General features: G+C 48.1%; 1 protein-coding gene across 2 annotated transcripts in view; it reads right to left on the reverse strand.

Moving 5' to 3' along the window:
* Pcnx2 (pecanex 2) overlaps positions 1 to 19,046 on the reverse strand; it is a 122,441-nt gene that overhangs the window by 30,227 nt on the left and 73,168 nt on the right. For both annotated transcript variants that reach the window (XM_026789982.1, XM_013345975.2), the window contains 4 exons: positions 13,403 to 13,544; positions 10,570 to 10,747; positions 4,902 to 5,010; positions 305 to 434 (listed from right to left, as the gene is read on the reverse strand). In XM_026789982.1, the coding sequence (XP_026645783.1) occupies positions 305 to 434; positions 4,902 to 5,010; positions 10,570 to 10,747; positions 13,403 to 13,544 (559 nt within the window). The remainder of the gene's footprint in view (positions 1 to 304; positions 435 to 4,901; positions 5,011 to 10,569; positions 10,748 to 13,402; positions 13,545 to 19,046) is intronic.

Raw genomic sequence — 19,046 nt, forward strand, 5'->3', positions numbered from 1 at the left:
TGCACCACAGCAGACCCCTGATTCACACTGCACCACAGCAGATCCCTGGTTCACACTGCACCACAGCAGACCCCTGATTCACACTGCACCACAGCAGACCCCTGGTTCACACTGCACCAGCAGCAGAACCCTTGATTCACATCACATTAGCAGCAAACCACGTATTCACACTTTGAACTGGGGAACCATGGGAGCCTGGATCAGCCCCACTCTCCAGAGGATGTAAACAATTCAAAACCACCCAGAGGGGTAGGGAGTAGGGCACATGGCATACAGAGACTTAGCGGTGACGTCAGGTTCTTACTTATAGCTTCTCTCCCAGAACTTCACCGGCCTGACATAGGAAGTGATGAATATGACGCTCCCCAGGAAAGGGCTCAGGGGTGTAGAGAAGATCGAGGTGGCAAACGTCTGGAAGAAAAGCATGGCCGAGTCTGAGAGGGTGGGGTTAAGGCAGAATACGTGCTGTCGTTAGCAGAGTTTTAAACGCCATGTCCACAGATCACGGTGTCACTCATCTGTATCCCGGCACTAGGCAGGGGGACAGAAGTTAAAGGTCATCCCAGCTACAGCAAGAATTTGAGGCCAATCTGGGCTACAAGGAGGCTACCAATGAAGACTCCAGCACTGGCCTCTAGCTTCTCTGTGTGTGTATATGAACACACACACACACACACACACACACACACACACACACAAAGAAAAACTTGGGCACTCTAGGGGAGGAGAGGTAGGGTAGAGAAGGGAATGAACGAAGAGACTCTCCATGGGACAGTGATTGCGTAGTCAGCTGACCTGTGATTAAGAACACCAATACAGGCCCCGGAGTCCTAGAGCAGCGGTCTGCCAAAGCCTCCTTCAGTTCCTTCCAACAGAACGGGCCCAAAGGTCAGCCCACAAGGCAGATGACCAGAGGAAAGTACAATTAAAATGGAACCCTCAACACCAGTAATTAAGCACTCTATGAAAGTCGTTAGAGGCTTAAGTTTCCCTCCTCACAATGCGCGTGTAGTGGTGATAATTAGGGAAGGCCGTCTAATTACGGGGAGATGGGGAGACGATAGCTGGGCCCAGTGTCTACACATGTTCAAAGGGTCTGCTCTTCTCCCCAGAGGCAGGAAGCTCAGAAGCCAGTGGAGGTGGCAAAGGGGAAAACCAGGCTAGAACTGGAGAAAGCAATTTATCCACAGGGCCCTGCTGCCTGGAAAGCTAACTCAATCCCCAAATAGAGCAAATTAGCCAGTTCTCGGTGTGGGATGGAGCCCACATTTATTAACAGGGTGATGAGATAATTAACACTTGGCAATTAGTGGGGATCCAGGCTGAGATTTAGGGGTCTGACACCTTCCTCTGGACCCTTATGTATACCCAGCTTCTCTACCCTTCATCTCATGTGGACACTGGGTGGTAAGAGTCCTGATCTTCATCACTGAACAAGGAGGGGGAGGTCTGCGGAGAAGGAGAAGTTTTGGAGGCAGTAGCCAGCACAGGGCAGTTGGAAGGCCTCGTCTTAGCAGAAGGGAATAAGTGATGTCATGAAAGGGACAGTCTTAGGGAAGAGATGAATGGGATATTCTAAAACTGGTTGTCAAATATGCATCTTGAGTGTCTCCATTTCGTGTGTGTGTGTGTGTGTGTGTGTGTGTGTGTGTGTGCGCGTGCGTGCACGTGCGCGCACATGTACTTGGATGCATTTTCATGTAAAGGCCAGAGCTCACTCTTGACTGGCTTTCCTCAGACACAGCCACTTTATTTTTGGAGACAGGGTCTCCCATTGACCTGAAGCTCACCAAGGAGGCTGCTAAGTCGACTGACTAGTGATTTCCAGGAATCTTCCTGCCTCCACGGCCTCTCTGTCATGGAGATTACAAGCGCCCATCAACACATTCAGCCTTAGTTTGAGTTCTAAGAGTCTAACTCAGGTCCTCCTGCTTGCAAGGCGAACACTCTACGGAATGAGTTCCTAGCCCTCATATCTCCATGACATAAGAGAAGGCATCTACAAATGGTAGCACTTGGCTTTAAGCCATGCTGGCTAATTTGATTCCCTGGGGATTTACTGAGTCATCAACACGGGTTCGGGCATGAACCCAACAGACAGGCACCCAAGCCATAAAGCCACAAGGAATCACTGGGACCCACACTTACCTATTGAGTACAGATATTGACAGGAAGCCCTACCAGTCATGAAAGGCTGGGGATCTGAGCGTCCCACTTTAAACTGCCACACTGGTTCCTCACTATGCACTTGTATTTCATTGAAAATTTTCATTTAAGAAACATGCTTGAAATTCCAGGTGAGAAACCTCAGAAATACATCAGAAATAAGAAGTCCCCTATCTTTGTTTAAAGGACTCTGTTTAGGGAAACAAAGTGGCTTGCAGTTAAAGGGCGGCACAAACATTTTTCCCTCTTTGTTTATTCTGCCAAATCACCTTGAAAGGATTTAGAAATATCAACGTAGGTCTAAGAACAGGAATATACCACGCTGTGCACAAGTGATCATCAGTTTCACTCTCCCAGCGATGAGCCCTGCAAGCTACAATAGCGATCTTTCTACAGGCTGTGCCCATGGTTACAATAGAGGCACAAGTATTAGGGGATTAACCAACAGCTTTTAAAAATTGGATTTAAGGCTCACTCCATGAGATTGAATTTGTATCTCATACTATTACTGTGGCCAAGAACATGGTACTAAATAGACCATAGGTCCTACTGGAATTATCCTGCTAAATGAACACAGCACCATAACCTACTCCTAGTGACATATTGTTCTACCCATAGATCAGCATGACTCCCATGCACCATCAGAGAAGCTTCTCCTTGCAGGAGATGGCAATTACCAGGCAGACACAGTTGGACAATGTGCAGAGAGAGAGAATTTGGAGTGCACAGCCTTGAGTGGGATGTCTTTGCTACACCTTCTCCTCAAGCCTCGGAATCTATGTGGAAGAAGGGGCAGAAAGATTCTAAGAGCCAGAGGTGGTAGTTGGTTTAAAAGACATTTTAATGAATTTTTAAAAATTTAAAAATCTAGAATATGTTATTGCTTCGTGATGATTACAAGTATGTTTCTGTCCCGGTCCCCAGGTTGAATAAGAAATTTCCTGTGAGGAATTCCAATAACTTCCTAAAAACTTCATGGGAACCCAGCTCCCAGCCCCATTCAAGGCAGCAAACAGCACCCAGAGTGCTTTGCTGGAGTTTAGTTCCTTCACCCGAGGGTGTCAACACAACTGTGGTTCCTGTGTCCACCTCTACCAGTTGGTTTTCCTGTGGGGTTGACACACCCTAGCATCACCTAGGAAGAGAGACTATGGAGGAATTGTTTAGATCAGGCTGTCCCGTGGGCATGTCTGAGAGGGACTGTCTCGGTCATTCACTGAGGTGGGAAGACCTCCTCCAAATATGGGTGACACCACGTCATGGGCTGGGCGGTGTAAAGGAAGGGGAGCACGTGAGAGCCAGCGGGCAAGGATACGGTCCTTTCTCACCGCCCTTAGCTGCGGGTGTAATGATCTAGCTGCATTTCCGCCTTGACTTCCCTCCGTGACAATTCCACTGGAACCCGGAACCTAAGCCAAATAAACCCTTCCCTCCCTCAGTTGCTTTTGGTAAGAGTATTTGTTGTCATGACAGACCCGCCCCTGAATCTGACCTTGAAGTTGTGCAGAACCCAGGGATCTACCTCTGCATCTTATAGGTTCCTTCCAGGGTTCTGACAGCAGTGACCACAATCATGGGTACAAAAAATACTAAATCACTAGAATCAGTGGCACAGGAAAGCTTGAGGGACAGAATTTTAGGCTGACATCAAACCTCTCTCTTCAAGTGTATTCTGGTGTTTTCTTTGTTGGTTTTGCTGTAGTTTTGATGAAGTCTGGCAATGTAACCTGACCAGCCTGGACTATGTAGATCTGACCTACCTGGAGTTTGTAGACAATACTCCTGCCTCTTCTTCCTGAATGCTAGGATTACTGGTGTGTGTCACCATGAATGACTTTTAAAAATCAACTTTCATGTCTCTCTGCATTGGGCATAAAATTTAGTTATCTGTGTCAATGCAATCATTAGAAATGGCATCTCCAACTTGCTTTGAACTGAATTAAATCGATTTAAAGCTAATTATCATTATGGAAACACATTAAAAATGTACAGAAACCAGTCCTGCCTAGCGACCACAAAATAAAACCATGATTAATTTTGTAGTCTCTGGAAGCATTTAGGGGTAATTTTACTTGTATCTAATTCTAGATTTCTTAGTATTGATGAAGTAGATACAATAACTATATTATGTCACAATATAATAAAGAAAATATCGAATTCATTAACCTTATCTATAACATTTAAGGGTAAATAGATGTGTACGAGTTTGCATATGACAACCCAATTATTTAATCAGTTATTTTCATATAAAAGGCCAACTCTCTGACTGTATACCTGGAGTCGGGAAATGGGAGCCTCAGAAAAAAGTAAGAGTTCGGCTAACAAAATAACATAACATGGTGCGCACAGACACTTGTCTCCAGCTGGATGACCCGAGTTCTGTTCCCGGGACCCACGTGTCAGAAGGGGTGAATCAATTTCTACAAATTGTTCTCTGACCTTCACAGTTGTGCTATGGAACATGCCTCCCTTTAAATAAAGAAATGTTTTTTTTTTTTTTTTTTAATGACCGCTGAGCATGCATTGAGGAGCAGGCAGAGTCTAGAATGACCCAGTGTCTTTTAAGGTTAAGTGGCCTGGAGGGGACCCAGAGTGCCCGACACCCCCCCCCACACACACACGTTAAAATGTAACCAGGCAGGTGTTACAGTGTTGTTACTCCTGGTCAGTGGATAGCCCCAGCCTGTAAAATGCAAACCTCCGCTCTGGCAGGTGAGAGCAAGCAGAAAGGATATGAGGGATGGCGAAGAGCTGGGCAAACACGTGAAAGGAAGAACCCCAGGCCATCTGCCAAGGGGCCACGTAGGCCAGGACAAACTGCAGCTTGTGTAGCAGGTCCCCGAGCTGAAAGCGAAGAGAGAAAGGTTAGATTGGTCGCCACATCAAGGTCATTTAAAGGACATTGGTTTTGGGGTACAGTCCATGAGATCACTGCTGGCTTCCACCTCCCAGCATCATCTGTCCAGCGGGCGGTGTGAAACAGTGTTTGATGTGGATGCTCCCCAGAGGCCACAGGTCAAGCAGAGAGGCTTGTCCAGCTCATCTCAGCAGATTCACACACTGGCTCAGAGTCTGCCTTTCTCAGAGCGATGATCATAGCTCAGTCTAATTATTTAAAAGATACTCTAAATTGTTTTTGTGTGTATATGTCTGTGATTGCTTGCTGCAGGGAGGGGGCATGGATGCCACGTTATGTATGTGGAGGTCAGAGGACAATTTTGTAGCGTCTCTTCTCTCTTTTGCTTTAACATGAGATCCAGAGTTTGAACTTGGGGTCATCAGGTCCATATAGCAACCGCCTTTACCTGCCGAGCCACCTCACCAGCCCAATATCCCATCTGTTAGAGGCACAGGAAGCCCAGTCTCCCTGACCTGTATTGTCCCAGACTCTGTGACAGTGACAAGATGCTCTAACCAGTTTCCATCCTTGGCCTCCTTCTGGGGTAGAGAATTCCCTTTAAGTTGGGATTTCCTTTCCCCCACCATTAACCCAACCAGACAAGCTCAGGTTCCCTGCAACAGACGGACCACCCCAGGACTGCAAACCCACCTGCCCCCCCTCCCCCCACTGTGGGTCACTCTTGGTGTAACTGTTAAGAGTCCTTCCGTGGCTCATGTCTAGGCGAAAACTGCAAGCATAAACAAGACTTGCTTAAGTGATGCACCCCCTTCCCCCTAAAGGACTGGGTGATGAAGAATTCCTCTGTGTTCCCCTGGTGGCTGTGTCCTGGGAGGCTCTCCAGACACCTTCCCAGGAAGCCAGGAAGTAGGTCAGGCCCAGCCATGCAGTCAGACAGACGGCCCCAGGGAGGGCAGGCATATCTGCAAGCACAAAGCCCTTGCAGGTCCAACACAGCGGCGTTGTGATTAAATGAATCTATTACAATTATTTTTTGCTTGGCACAGCAGTTTGTATTTACGCAGAAGCAAAAGCAGTAATCAGACGTTGGAGGATTCCAAACCCAGCAGTTTCTCGCTCTAATTGCGCCCAGGTCCCAGCTATCTCCATTCTTCCCTACGTCTCCCCACGTCTCCATTCCCTCATGAATATCATGAAGGGCGTGGTGCCAGGGTATCATAGGATGCCAAACAGGAGACTCGGGGGTGGGGGGTGGGGTAAGCTTGGCTGTGTTCTGTCTCTGGAGAAGCGGGGCACCTGGCCGTCAGCTCTTTTTAGTTCCTTCACCACCTTTTCATGGGTCTCCAAGAAAGAGGCTGTGTGTGCAGGACCGTGTAGGTTTGATACTATGGGCTGGAGTGTTCTACACAAGCATGTCAAGTCCCCATGTCCTCCAACAAGAATGGACAGGGCCATGTGGAGAGTGGGAGAAACAGAGACCATGTATTAAGAAAAAAAGATAGAAGCACAGCACATGAGCCAGCGGCCCGGGGCCTTGGAGGGTGACCTGTAAGATGTGAACTGTTCTCCACATGCTTCTATACATTGGCCTTGTGGGGCAGGTCTCCAGTCTGGCTCATTTTGTATGTTGTGGGCGTGTATGTACATGCATGCATGCATGCATGTGTGTGTACATGTGTGTGTACGTGTGTGTGTACGTGTGTGTGTGTGTGTGTGTGTGTATAGGCCAGAAGACAATCTTGAGTATCATTTCTCAGGTACTGTTTTACCATTTTGTTTCTGTTTTGAGACAAGGCCTTTCACAGGCCTAGAACTCACCAAGTGAGCTATGCTGTCTGGCCACTGAGCCCCAGAGATGCCTCAATTTTCCCCACTCTGGGATTACAAGCACACACATCCTGCCCAATTTGTCTATGTTGTCCTGGGGAACCAGCTCAGAACCTAGTGCTTAGACAGCAAGCTCCAGCTACAGAACCATCTCTCTGGACCCTCATTCCCCACCACAATGTCCTGCCACAGGAGTGCATTCTGCCCAGACCCCAGCTCTGACTCTACCCTTCTGCATCTGTAAAAACAAAACAAATCAGGGTCTCAGTGTCTACTTGAAACAACAGGCCCTGTCTCCCCAGATTACCCACATGGGTCCCCCACAGGTCACTGTCAGCTATGCACAGGTCACCAGGGTTTCTACTCTCTTTGGTCCCTTTCCTGTTCTGCTCCTCCCTTCTGCCACCCTGGTTCAAGCTCCTATCATGAACCACACAGCTTATTCCCAACAGAGACACTGAGGAATGCCTGCAGCCCCAGGACTCCAGAGGATGAGGGTCAAAGACAGAGTTCAAGGACAGCCTGAGCTACATAAGGGGATACACACAGCACACACACACACAGGCACATGCACACACACACAGGCACACACAGAGGCATGCACATAGGCACACACACACAGGCACACACACATAGGCACATGCACACACAGGCACATGCCCCAACCTATATTCCTGAGCCTTTCGAAGCTCTGGAAGCTTCCGTGGACTCCACCTGCCTGACCCCCTTCTTCCTCAAAGCTCCAGTCAGCACTTGCATTCCCACTCACAAAGGCTAGCTGGGCACCGCTTCCATGTGCTTTCTGGAAGCTTCCATGCAATGACCTCCTTACTCACGAGCCTCCTGTCCCAGGCTTACCTGGGGTCACCACAGAATACAGGCTTAGCTTGAGAGGCTGCCCTTGAACCTAGTTCTCCCATCTGCAGTCAGGAGACCGTCCCACGACTCACTATTCTCCTGCCTCAGTTTCCTCATCTGTAAACTGACGGGCACAGGCCGATAAAGCTGTGAAATGAGCCAAGTGCTCTGGGTGGTGCCTGGCCCACACAGAGTCCCAGGGCTAGGCTGTCCACCACACTATGGACTGATGGCCCCAGGACAGTGCTTGGCAATCATAGCAATTTTCCTGATTTTTGTGTGTGGTTTGTGTGTGCATGTGCACACATGTGTGGTGCCCAGAGGCTAAGTGTCATGTGTCTTCCTCAAATGTTCAATATCTTTTTTTTTTTGAGCTAGGGTCTCTCAGTGAACCTGGTGCTAGCTGACTTGGTTAGGCTGTCTGGTCGGTGAGCCCTAGACTCTTCCTCTCCACCTGATGATGACTGCAATTGCAGGAGCATGCCGTCATTCCTAGGTTCCGGGGACCTGAACTTGGAGTCTCATGCCGGTGTGGCAAGTGCTTTACCAACTGAGCCACCTTCCCAGTCCAGTAGCTGATTTCGGAACAAAGGTTTTTTTTTTGAATAAACTATTTTCTAAAATCCCAAACTCTTTAAAAAAGTAATTCATTTTAAATACAGGATTGTCCACCCAGATGCATGAAGTACAAGAAAATGCCATTTAGAGACGGCTGCAGAGACCTTGAACATGAACCGCGGTCCTCCACAACAAGGCTGCACATTGTGGCTTGGTAGCAATTATTAAAGCAGCATCACCATGAGACAGCCTCACCGTTAATTTTACTTTCCTGAGTGGCAAAAGCACCCATGTTGAACTAATGGTCTGCAGAATTTCATGTTCAGTGTGCTATGGGATGGCAGGGTTTTCTCAGGTCATGCAAACACATCCTTTTGCAAAACTTATTCAAGACAAAATGGTTTTTATAAAAGTCCCAGGGCCGATGGGATGGTATGCAAGGATCTTTGACATCTTTGCTCTGCTTATAATGAGACAGTCCTAGCCACCCAGTGTCCTCCACACACAGCTTACTGTGGTTCCAGATCGGGATGGACCAGAAAGCTCCCAGAGCATTGCGAGAGCTTTATGTAGCCAAGGACGACCTTAAAATTTTCATAATCCTGCCTCTATCTCCTGAGTGCTAGGATTGCAGCCCTGTGCCCATGCTTGCTTTAAGTGACAATCCTTAAATTTCTTCAATTAGAAGAAATAGGAAAGTTCCTAGTTTGGTTCTGTCTGAAATCACATGTATTTTGATCAAAAGGATCCACAGGAGGTGTAGTTGTCTAGTGTTGTGAAGCTCTGGGTTCCAGCCCCAACACTACACAAAGTGAGTGTGGTGGCGCACACCTCTAACACCAGCATCTGAGTGGAAGATACAGAAAGAGTATCGGCACAAGGCCGTTCTGATCAGGTTTTGCCAACTTCACACAGACCTTCACCTACCTATCAGCTGAGGAACTGTCTTTATCAGAATGGCAGATCTATAGGGAGTTTTCTTGATTCGTGACTGATGTAGGAGGGTCCAGCTCACTGTGAGCAGTGTCGCCCCCAGCAGGGAGACCTAGACGGGGGAAAGTCATCAGGCAGCAGTCCTCTGTGGTATCTGCTTTAGTTCCTGCCTTTGGCTTCCTTTGATGACAGACTGTAAGAGGTAAGATGCAGCAAACCCATTCTCCCCAGGTTTTTATCACAGCAATAGGGAAACTAGATTAGAAATTGGTACCAGGAATGGGGTTTTGCTGTGATGGACCTCATCGTGCAGCTTTTGTGTCTTGGACTATTTTATACAAGGAAGATGGATGATTTTGGAGCTTTGGTCTGGAAAGACACTGAATGCTCATAGCTTAAAGACGTGTTGTGGGAGCTTGGAAGATAATTCTGAGAGACATGCAGTCAGTGGAAGACTGGCTTGTGAGTGTCAGAGAGAAACTGAGAGCCTCTCAACAACTTTATCAGGGCCAGTAATGTGATAATTTCAATAAAAATCTATGTTTTCTGGTTATCTGGGGCTGAAGAATCAGCTGTGGTTAACAAGAGACCAGCAGTAATGAAATGAAACCTTTGCTTTATTGGGACAATTGATGCTGGTCACCTGAATCCGAAGAATCAGTTGTGGTTAAGAAGAGACCAGTTATTACTGAGGTAAAATCTGGAAAGTATTTGCTCAGGGTCAGCATAGAGAAGCTGTGGTCTAGAGAGGGTCAGGGATGAATCTCCAGCTAAAAGTCAAATGGCAAGATCTAAGAGTCATCTCCCATGTGGTATGGGCTTTGAAGTCATAAAGGAGTCAAGGAGAGCAGCTAAGACTCAGGACTGTGAGAGGCTGCTAGTGAGGGTACAGCCTCAGGTACAGTAGAGATTCCAGGATTAAAGGGTTCATTGAAGGAAGCTAAGGCTTAGCAATTCCTCCCCCCCTAAAGGAGGAGGCCACTAGATCCCCCCTTGAAGTTCTAGCTACCACTTCTTACTGTCTCAGCTGCATGTAGACTTGTCAAGTATTGGTATACATAGGAGGAGAAGATTTAGTGGGAGCTGTGGACTTTGCAAGGCTATAGCTGCTTGTGCATTTGACACACCATATTTGGGGTTTTCCGGGGGTGTAACTGTCTGCGTGTCTCCCAAGCTTGGGTAAATAACCCCAATAAGCTCTTTGCTCATCACGCTGGCCATCAATGGGATTCTATCTTTGGTCTGTCTGGACCTTTCTTCCATTCTAGCGAGAAGGCATTTCTCTAAACCTCCATGGGAAGAGTAGGGTTAACATGAGACACTGCCTTTCCATCAATAAAAATGAAGAAAACGAGCAAGGAACTTGCCTTGGTGGATACAATGGACACCATGAAGAAATCCAGGAGGAAGCTCTCAGAAATGTCTTTGTAGTCAAAGTGGAAAAAGATGACCGTGAAACCCAAGTTAGCAAACTGGTGAACTGGGTTACAGAACGCGGTCCTCAGTAGCTTCATGCCAGCGGTGATCATCAAAAAAATGTCCCAGCTGTGTGGGTAGAAGAGGATGGGTCAGTGACGTCATGCAATGTGTTACACTAAGGTCCCTTGAGGTCTGACTGTGCAACACACCTCATGCAGGCTCATGAGTGTTAAGTTGGGAGCTTAACCCCAGCCCCTGGCATCCATCCCAGCCCCCTGGTCTAGGAATTGCATTGGTCTGGACTTGAAATTCCAGCATGTCAGGTCCTGACCCCTCACGGGGGAGGGTCAGGACCACTCCCACAGGGTATTTAAGTGAGCTCCCAGAGGAGGAACAGGTGGTTCCAGGTTTGCATCAGCTCCCCACTTTTCTGTCTCCCCGCCATGCGCTCGGCCACCTGAGAGCGCTGTATTTAATAAAACAATGGGCATTTTAATTCAGTTTAATCTGACCTAATTGGATTTCTTTGCATCGGCGGAGCCGCCCATTTTAAGATTCTTTCCTAATATAATGGAGGTCCCACGGAGATTTGAACTCAGATCGCTGGATTCAGAGTTCAGAGTTCTTAGGGTAAGTTTTAATGGAGACTTGGTCTGAACTGACTCCCTGGCATAGCCTCCTTGCCAATGAAGACATTTTATGTCTGTCCTGGTTAGTTTTGTCAATCGATACAGCCTAGAGTCATCTGAAAAGAGAAACTCAAGCCTTGTTCAACTCAGCCTGTGGATATCTGTAGGGGATTGTCTTCATTGTTAATGGATGGAGGAGGGCCAGGTCCTCCACAGGTGGCACCAGGCAGGTGGCCCCTGGCTGTATGAATAAGCTAGCTAAGCCTGAACCTGGGAGAGAATCCGCAAGCCGTGTTCCTCCAATGGTTTCTGCATTCAGCTCTAGTAGAATACAGTTCAAGAATGGAGTTGTGCAAGGGGAATTCTGAGTGTTTGCGAGAAATTCCACAGAAACAAAACAAGAGTCTTGTGAGCTCAGCTTCTTCAAAAACACCAACTTGTTCCTTAGAAAGTGTCTCCTAGGAGACACAAGTGAGTTTGCTTCAGCTGTTGTCATTCGTGACTCTAGGAAAAAGCGTGTTTTTGCCACGTGCGGCTTGTTCTTTTTTTTTTTTTTTTGGTTTTTCGAGACAGGGTTTCTCTGTGGTTTTGGAGCCTGTCCTGGAACTAGCTCTGTAGACCAGGCTGGTCTCAAACTCACAGAGATCCGCCCGCCTCTGCCTCCCGAGTGCTGGGCACGGGGCTTGTTCTTACTATTGTATCCTTCACTCCGATGACTCTCCTTAACCCTCGGAGTATAAACTGTCTGGTGCTCTGAATGAAGCTGGCTATTGCGTGATACTTTAGTCTGCCTCATTTTCAGGCTCCGCTTTCCCAGGTTCACGGCGACAACCAGAACAGCAAACAAAACTCCTCCCTCAGTGACAGAGCTGGAAGTGTAAGCCTCTGAGTCCTCTCCTCCTCTGAGCAGCTTTTGGTTAGTGTTTTCTTACAACAGCAGAAAGGACGCTAGGGCACTGTCCCTCAAAAGCTGTGGTCACGGGTCCTTGTTCTCCGCAGTCACGGAGCACCTTCAGGGTGTATGTGAGGCCATGGACGCCATGGGAGAGTGCGTGTGCACTGCCCCAGCCAGGGTCTGCTCCCGTGCGCCTTGTCTAGGCAAGAGCATAACTGAATCAATGACCTGGCAGGAGCCCACGTTATGCTTCAAACACAGAGGGAAATGCAGAGATTTAATAAAGCCGTTGGCATTTCTACATCCCACCTCCAGGGCTTCTCGTGTTTGCTGCTCTAGAGACCAACAGCTTTCTGATCACCTTTAAAAGCCAATTCCCTGGCTGGGCAGTGGTGGCACACGCCTTTAATCCCGGCACTTGGGAGGAGAGACGTAGGCAGATCTTTGAGAGTTTGAGACCAGCCTGGTCTACAAGAGCTAGTTCTAGAACAGGCTCCAAAGCTACACAGAGAAACCCTGTCTCAAAAACAAACAAACAAAAGAAAGACAACACAAAAAGTCAATTCCCTAAATTTTTTCTGTCATGGCATCAACTGAGCAGCTGACCAAGGCAGACCCGTGAGAAACCTTCCCTCCTAGGATCTGCTTTTCTTCACCTCCCCCACCATAACACGGTATTTGGCCAGCGCCTCTCACCCTCGCCAGCGCCTCTCACCTTCTGTTAGAACGACAGACCTGCAAATTACCAAGTGGAGTTCCATTTGTAAATTCAGAAGGAATTGTTCGTCTACGAAACTAATGATTTAATCTCCCACGGCTCATGCTTTGCAAGAACATGGACACCTTGATGAGGCCGCTCTTGATAAATGCAGAGCGGTGACAGGATCGCCTCCCCCCTCCCCAAAGCATGCTACTTGCTAAACGAAAATGATACGAAGCAATTTGCGAAGCTTGAAGCGCAGCGGTGAAGACTCCGGGATTTCCGATTCATGCTGAGCTCCTGTCACCTGAGGTGCATCAACTGCTCTTCTGCAGGGAGATGCTCAGACCCCCCGATGTTTATCCTCTGCACCACCACAGGGCGTCCCTGGCACCGCACAGTAACTGCTTACTCAGTGCAAAAACGGCCTTGGTTCCCTTCACGAGGCCACTCTATATGGTGCGGGACACTGGCTTTTGCTGCCTGTTTAGAGCAAACGTACTTGGTTCTGAAAATGTAACCCCCATTAGTATGACAATAAACTGTCAACCACTTACTGGGTCCCGAGTCTCCTGTAGTTGCTTATGGAGAACGCATCAAGGGTGAGGGCATTCAGGACGATGGCCGGGTACAAGAGATACTTTTCAAAACACTGAAGCCACACGTAGAGTCTCTCAAACCACATCAGATGGGCAATATCTGAGAGAAACACAAAATCCACTGTGAGGCTCTTCTTACACACAAACCACAAGAGCTCTCCCCATTCAGCAGGGCTGGGGTGGGTGTCTGGTGCAAGGCACTGTGTGCCGGGTCTCCTGATGGGCGGCTGCTCGCAGCTCGGATTCTGCCCAGTCCACAGGTGATAGCACACAGGTCAGCACCCCTGTTTTCAAGACAACTTTTGGAGATTTAGGGACAATGAAATGCAGCCATAGGTCACCAGGTCCCCTTCCTCCCACTTCTGCTTGTCTTCACTGTATTTTACGTCTTCGGACATGAAATCCTTTCTCGCTACAGCAAATGTTCTTCGAGTAAGGCTTATAAATGTCAAACCTCTCTTTATGTTTTTAATCAGATAAGGACAATGATCTTTATCTGGGGAAGGTAAAGAATTACAAAGAAAAGCAAAAGATATGTCAGACTGCGGCGGGCTTCTCGACCAGCGAGGAAGAATGACCGCCACACGAGGATTCTTCTCAGATCACGCTTTAATGGAGTGCCCTTGGTTGAGAGAGAACGTGAAGCAAAGGGGCCTGAGAGCCCTAAGGCACACGGGTCGCCCTGTGATTGGCTGCCACCAACAGCTGACACCAGACTGCGTCAGGATAGGCCGAAGGACCCTTATCCACTGTGCATGAGGGAAGGGGGCGGGGGACGACACACAGCTCTCAAAGGCTTAGCCAAATATGGAGTTGTTTATTTCCAACAAGACAGGATGTCGGCGCCATCTTGTAATGGCGATCTTGTCCGGCTCCCTGCATCAGACTCCATTAGAACAGGGAAAAGTCAGGGAGAATCGAGTTCAGGAAGGAGGGTGGACGTAGAGGTAGTAGTGTCCCCTCCTCTCCCTTCCTCTTCCTTCCTTCCTTCCCCTCCCCTTCCCTCCCTTCCATTTCCTTTCCTCTCCTTCCTGGGTTTTCTCTCTTGAAAGATCAGTTCCTTAGTCTCTTTCTGCATAAAATTGAGTTTTTTTCTGATTTCTATCTATAAAAAATCAGCAGAGTCGGATTGAGACACCACATCAAAAGCAACTCATTCAACCAGTTTCAGAAAACATGTTAGCGTTCTATCAACATTTGCCACCAATTCAGAGAAACATGACAACCTAAAAGTAAAGGGACAGACATCCAAGCCATGTCACCCACAGTGCGTCAGAGGAAAGGATGGGTGCCAAGGCTGGGGAGAGCCGGGATCCATCTGGTCGGGGGAAGGGTGCATGTGTGGCAGATTTTCAAAAGCTTGTCATGTTTGCTTTTAAAAATGATATTTTCCAGTGTGTAGCAACAAGAGCGATTGGAGACGGGGAGCGGAGAAGGTGGGAATCCTCCCATCGTGTTGACAGGGCCTTACTGCAGAACATGATGAGAAACGCAGGATGTTCACGGGCTCCAGTTACTCACCCGAGGAACAGAAAGCAGCAGATTTCAATGAAAACATAACCAGCAGTTGGCTCCAGACTCACTTCCTGTGATTTGCCAAATCTGTAAGAGTGGAATGACTTGTTCATCGAGCCAGCAACCGTCTGAACTTTGTGTGAGCATGTCTGCTTGTGTGTGCTGCTCTGTGTCTATGTAGCTTGTCTACCTGTCTGTCTATCTTTGTGCACGTCTGTGTATTTATCTGTTTGTGTTTGTGCCTGTCGTGTGTGTGTGTCTGTTTGTATGTGTTTGTGTCTGTGTGTGTCTATGTGTCTGCTTATATGGCTGTGTTTCTGTGTTGCCCACGTGTCTGTCAGAGAGTCTACGCACGTGTCTGTGTATAAGTATAAAAACACAGTCCCACTGCCACTCTGAGCCATGTGTTTGTGATCTTAGAGTTTCGGGGAGACTCGGGCACTAAAGCTTATTATGGTTTGGGTGTGGAATGTCCCCACAGGCTCACATGTTTGCACACTTGGCCCCTAGCTGGTGGTGCCATTCTGGGAGGTTGTTTTGGAGTGTGATAGTTAAGCAGAAACAATCACTGTGGGCTGGGCCTTGAGGGTGATGCCCACTTCCAGGTTAGCCAGAGCTCTTTTCTTTTCTGTCTTGAGCTGCAGCGATGTCATGATCCTAATGCCAGTTCCTGTACCACAGAGCAAGCATCTGAGCTGTTCCAGTCTCCCCATTCTCCCCACCATAGTGGACAACAGTCCTCTGAAACCATGGGCCTAGGAGAATTGACCCTAGCCAAAAAAAAAAAAAAAAAAAGCTCTTGCTAGGCATTTGGTCACAGAGAGCAGAAAAGCAACTGCCAAGATTCCTTCCTATTGCCTGACTCTGCAAGAGGAAGAGGAAGCACGTGCCCCAAAAGGTCAGGTCATCCAGTCTAGGATGTGGATGAATGGGGCCTGGATCCTTCAGACACGCTGACCCTGTCATCAGGCAGAAGTGTTGCGCCCTGTTAAATATCCCATATTATGCTGATTGAACTGCAGTTTAAAATTCTCACGATTGTAGAGAGCCGGAAGGTCACATGTCCATAGCCAAATTCTCTTGGGTTATCTTTAGCCCCCTAAGCAGCCATTTATTGCCCACGTCTGGTTGGATCTGGCTTTCTTATGGCTAGCAGGTAGAAATCCCTTCTCACGGCTCAGCGGGAAAAGCATGCGATGTGCTATTGTGAAAACTGAAGTCTGGATCTGTGAACCAACATAAGAAGCCAGCAGGCAAGGTAGCCAGCCACAGGGTAGAGACAGGATCCCCGGGGCACCTGGCTAGCTAGTCTAACTGCTCAGCAAGCCTTGGGTTCAGTTGAGAGACCCCACCTCATTAATATAAACCAAAAATGCTCAAGAAAGACGCCAGGTGTCGACTTTGGGCCTCCGCGTGCATTCGTACCCATGAGTGCTCACACCTGTGAGCATGCCGACCCTCACACCAACAGCACACACAAAAGGACCGTACAAATGGAACGCTGTATTCACCAACCCGAAGGTTAAAAACATCAACAGACAGCATCTGAGACCTAGAGCTGTGATCGTCCACCTCACTTTAACCCGAGTCGTGATGTTTTCATCAACACAGTCTTTAAAGTTCCTTGGCTTACAACTTTGTTTTTAACCGCAAAATCTTCATGAAAATGTTAGCATAGGAGAATACGGAATTTGGGGTAACCTAAGTCTGTGTTCCCGGGCCATGGTCACTCACTTGTATTTTGGTTCCAGAATGAGATCTCTTCTCTTTGAAGTGAGAGTTGGTGGGTTTGTGTTTATGACACAGGGTCTTACTCTGCAGCCCTGGCTGGCCCAGAACTCTCTATGCAGTTCAGGCTGCCCTTGAACTCACAGAGATCAGTCTGCCCCTGCCTCCTGAGTGCTGAGATCAAAGCCTGAGCCATCAAGTTTCACTGACTATGTTTATGTAATATGTTTACTATTATTCTATAGAACCTTAGGCATACACACAACCAGCCAGAGGGGGAGGGAGAGGGGGGAAGAAAGAAGTGGGGGAGAGAGAGAACGAAGAGAAACTGTGACTGAGGCTGAGTGAGAACCCAGGTTGAACCCGAGAATTCAGCTCTCTTTGCCACTAGACTGCTACAAGGGCCGTGAACCTGACAGTGGGTGACATGTGATGCCTGCCACTAAAAGATTCTGACTCTGTCCACAAAGAGCCCAGAGGACAGAGCACAGCAGCACGGGTGTGGCGCACATGGCAGGAGCAGGGGTACAGGCTGGATGCCGAGGGGAAAACATTCACCATAACGGAACAGTAGAGCAGAAGTGAATCAAAGATCCCCCAGCTCCCAAGCTGTGAGGTCAGGGTCTGTTTACTCAGATACTGATGGAAAATTAATTTCATTTCCATTCTTGCCTGTCTCAGAATCCTGCCGACCTCCGTAATGTAGTCTGATGGATGCTCCGAGCTCTGGGCCCATGGATCTCACAGGGAATGTTTGCAGTTGGGGGCATCAGGGCGCACATGGAATGGTGACCGATAACACAGAAGGACCCCTAAACAAAAGCCCAGGTCCAGAATTCTGAAATTTTAACTTAATCCTTTCTTGTGAGGCAGCCAGGGAAAGCTAATAAAAAGCAAACCTTGCGAATGCAAAGACACGATAAACGTGTGTCTTCAGTCCCCAAATTGTCTCTGTAGTCATTCGCCGCACAGTTGAAAAGAAAAGCCGTGTGATCATATTTTATAACCGCCTCTCTGGAACGTCCTCAATATGCAAAGAGACCATAAAAACGCATTACCAGAGAGCTGTTCTTTCTTCTTCTCTTGGAATATGAGGCCCCCAAGCGACAAAATGCAAAATAATGATGCCATTTGCAAGTTTATAGACGGCTCGCTGCACTTCAAGGCTTTACATTTTCTTAAGGGGTTTCAGGTTGTGTTTTATTTAGGTGCTGGTGGGACTACGATGGGCTACCAATAATTAAAAATTAACCAGGAATCCTCAGGATGCTTTCAAGCTTTAGGAAGCCAATCTGTCCAGATCAGAACTGGGGCAAAAGCCAAAAAGATTGGGGCTTTCTGTTTGGGGCACTAAGGGGGTCACCTCTGGGATGTCCAGGACAGAGAAACCGTACTGAATAGCGTGCACATAGTTGGGAAGTCAGCACCCTGGCACGGACAATCTGTCACCCACAGGTATTCCTTGCTCTCTTCTTCCTTCTGGGCTGGAGCCAAGGCTGTAAAGTCCTTCCCTGTGGCACACACGCCATTCACGATGTCAGTTTCCTTTAAGTATGCTGCACTTCCAAAGCAGAGGATGACCAATCACAGGGCTGCTTGGGGCCCTTGGACTCTGCTTGGGAGAATCTCGAAGTTCATGACCTCTCTTTTCTCCATAACCTCATTAAAGTTCAGGGCTTCTGGCACCTCACCCCATACCTGGAGGCCTCGTCCTCTGCTCAGAGGTCAGCCTGAATTCTCTTCTGGCCTGTTTAATGTTTCTTCCTCAGTGCTGCCTCCTCCGCTTCCACTCAAATCTGAATTAGGACTCTTTGCTCTTTTCTTGGTCAAGGACGGCCATAGCTGTATCGCACGTCACTTTTGTCTGCTTCTGTGATGTGTGCCCAGCAGTAGGGAAGGACACATCACCAGTTCACTGACTGGCTAAAGATGTGACTACAGAGGCAAGCTGGTGGATCAGAGTCGGGCTGTGCGTGTGCATGTGTGTGTGCGTGTGTGTGTGTGTGTGTGTGTGGTGGGTTCCTTCAGTGGGGCCACCTGTGACTCCTGCCCCTGTACTCTGCACTGTCCTTTGCACACGCCGGGCACTTTATATTTTCGACTGAGCTAATAAATATAACCAAGTTTCACACCGTGGCAAACTTAGAAACAAGCAAAAGGCAGCAAAAACAACCGGGGGAGATGACAGGTTTAAGTTCATCACTTCCTGATGGAGGAAGGCCATTGGTTAATTAAATAAAGAAGCTGCTTGCCCTGATAGGTTAGAACGTAGATGGGAGGAGTAAACAGAACAGAACTCTGGGAGGAAGAGGAAGTGAGCTCAGAGACTCGACAGCTCTCCACTCTTGCGGGCAGAGGC

This window comes from Microtus ochrogaster, chromosome 4 (genome assembly GCF_000317375.1).
Source record: "Microtus ochrogaster isolate Prairie Vole_2 chromosome 4, MicOch1.0, whole genome shotgun sequence".
Lineage (NCBI taxonomy): Eukaryota > Metazoa > Chordata > Mammalia > Rodentia > Cricetidae > Microtus > Microtus ochrogaster.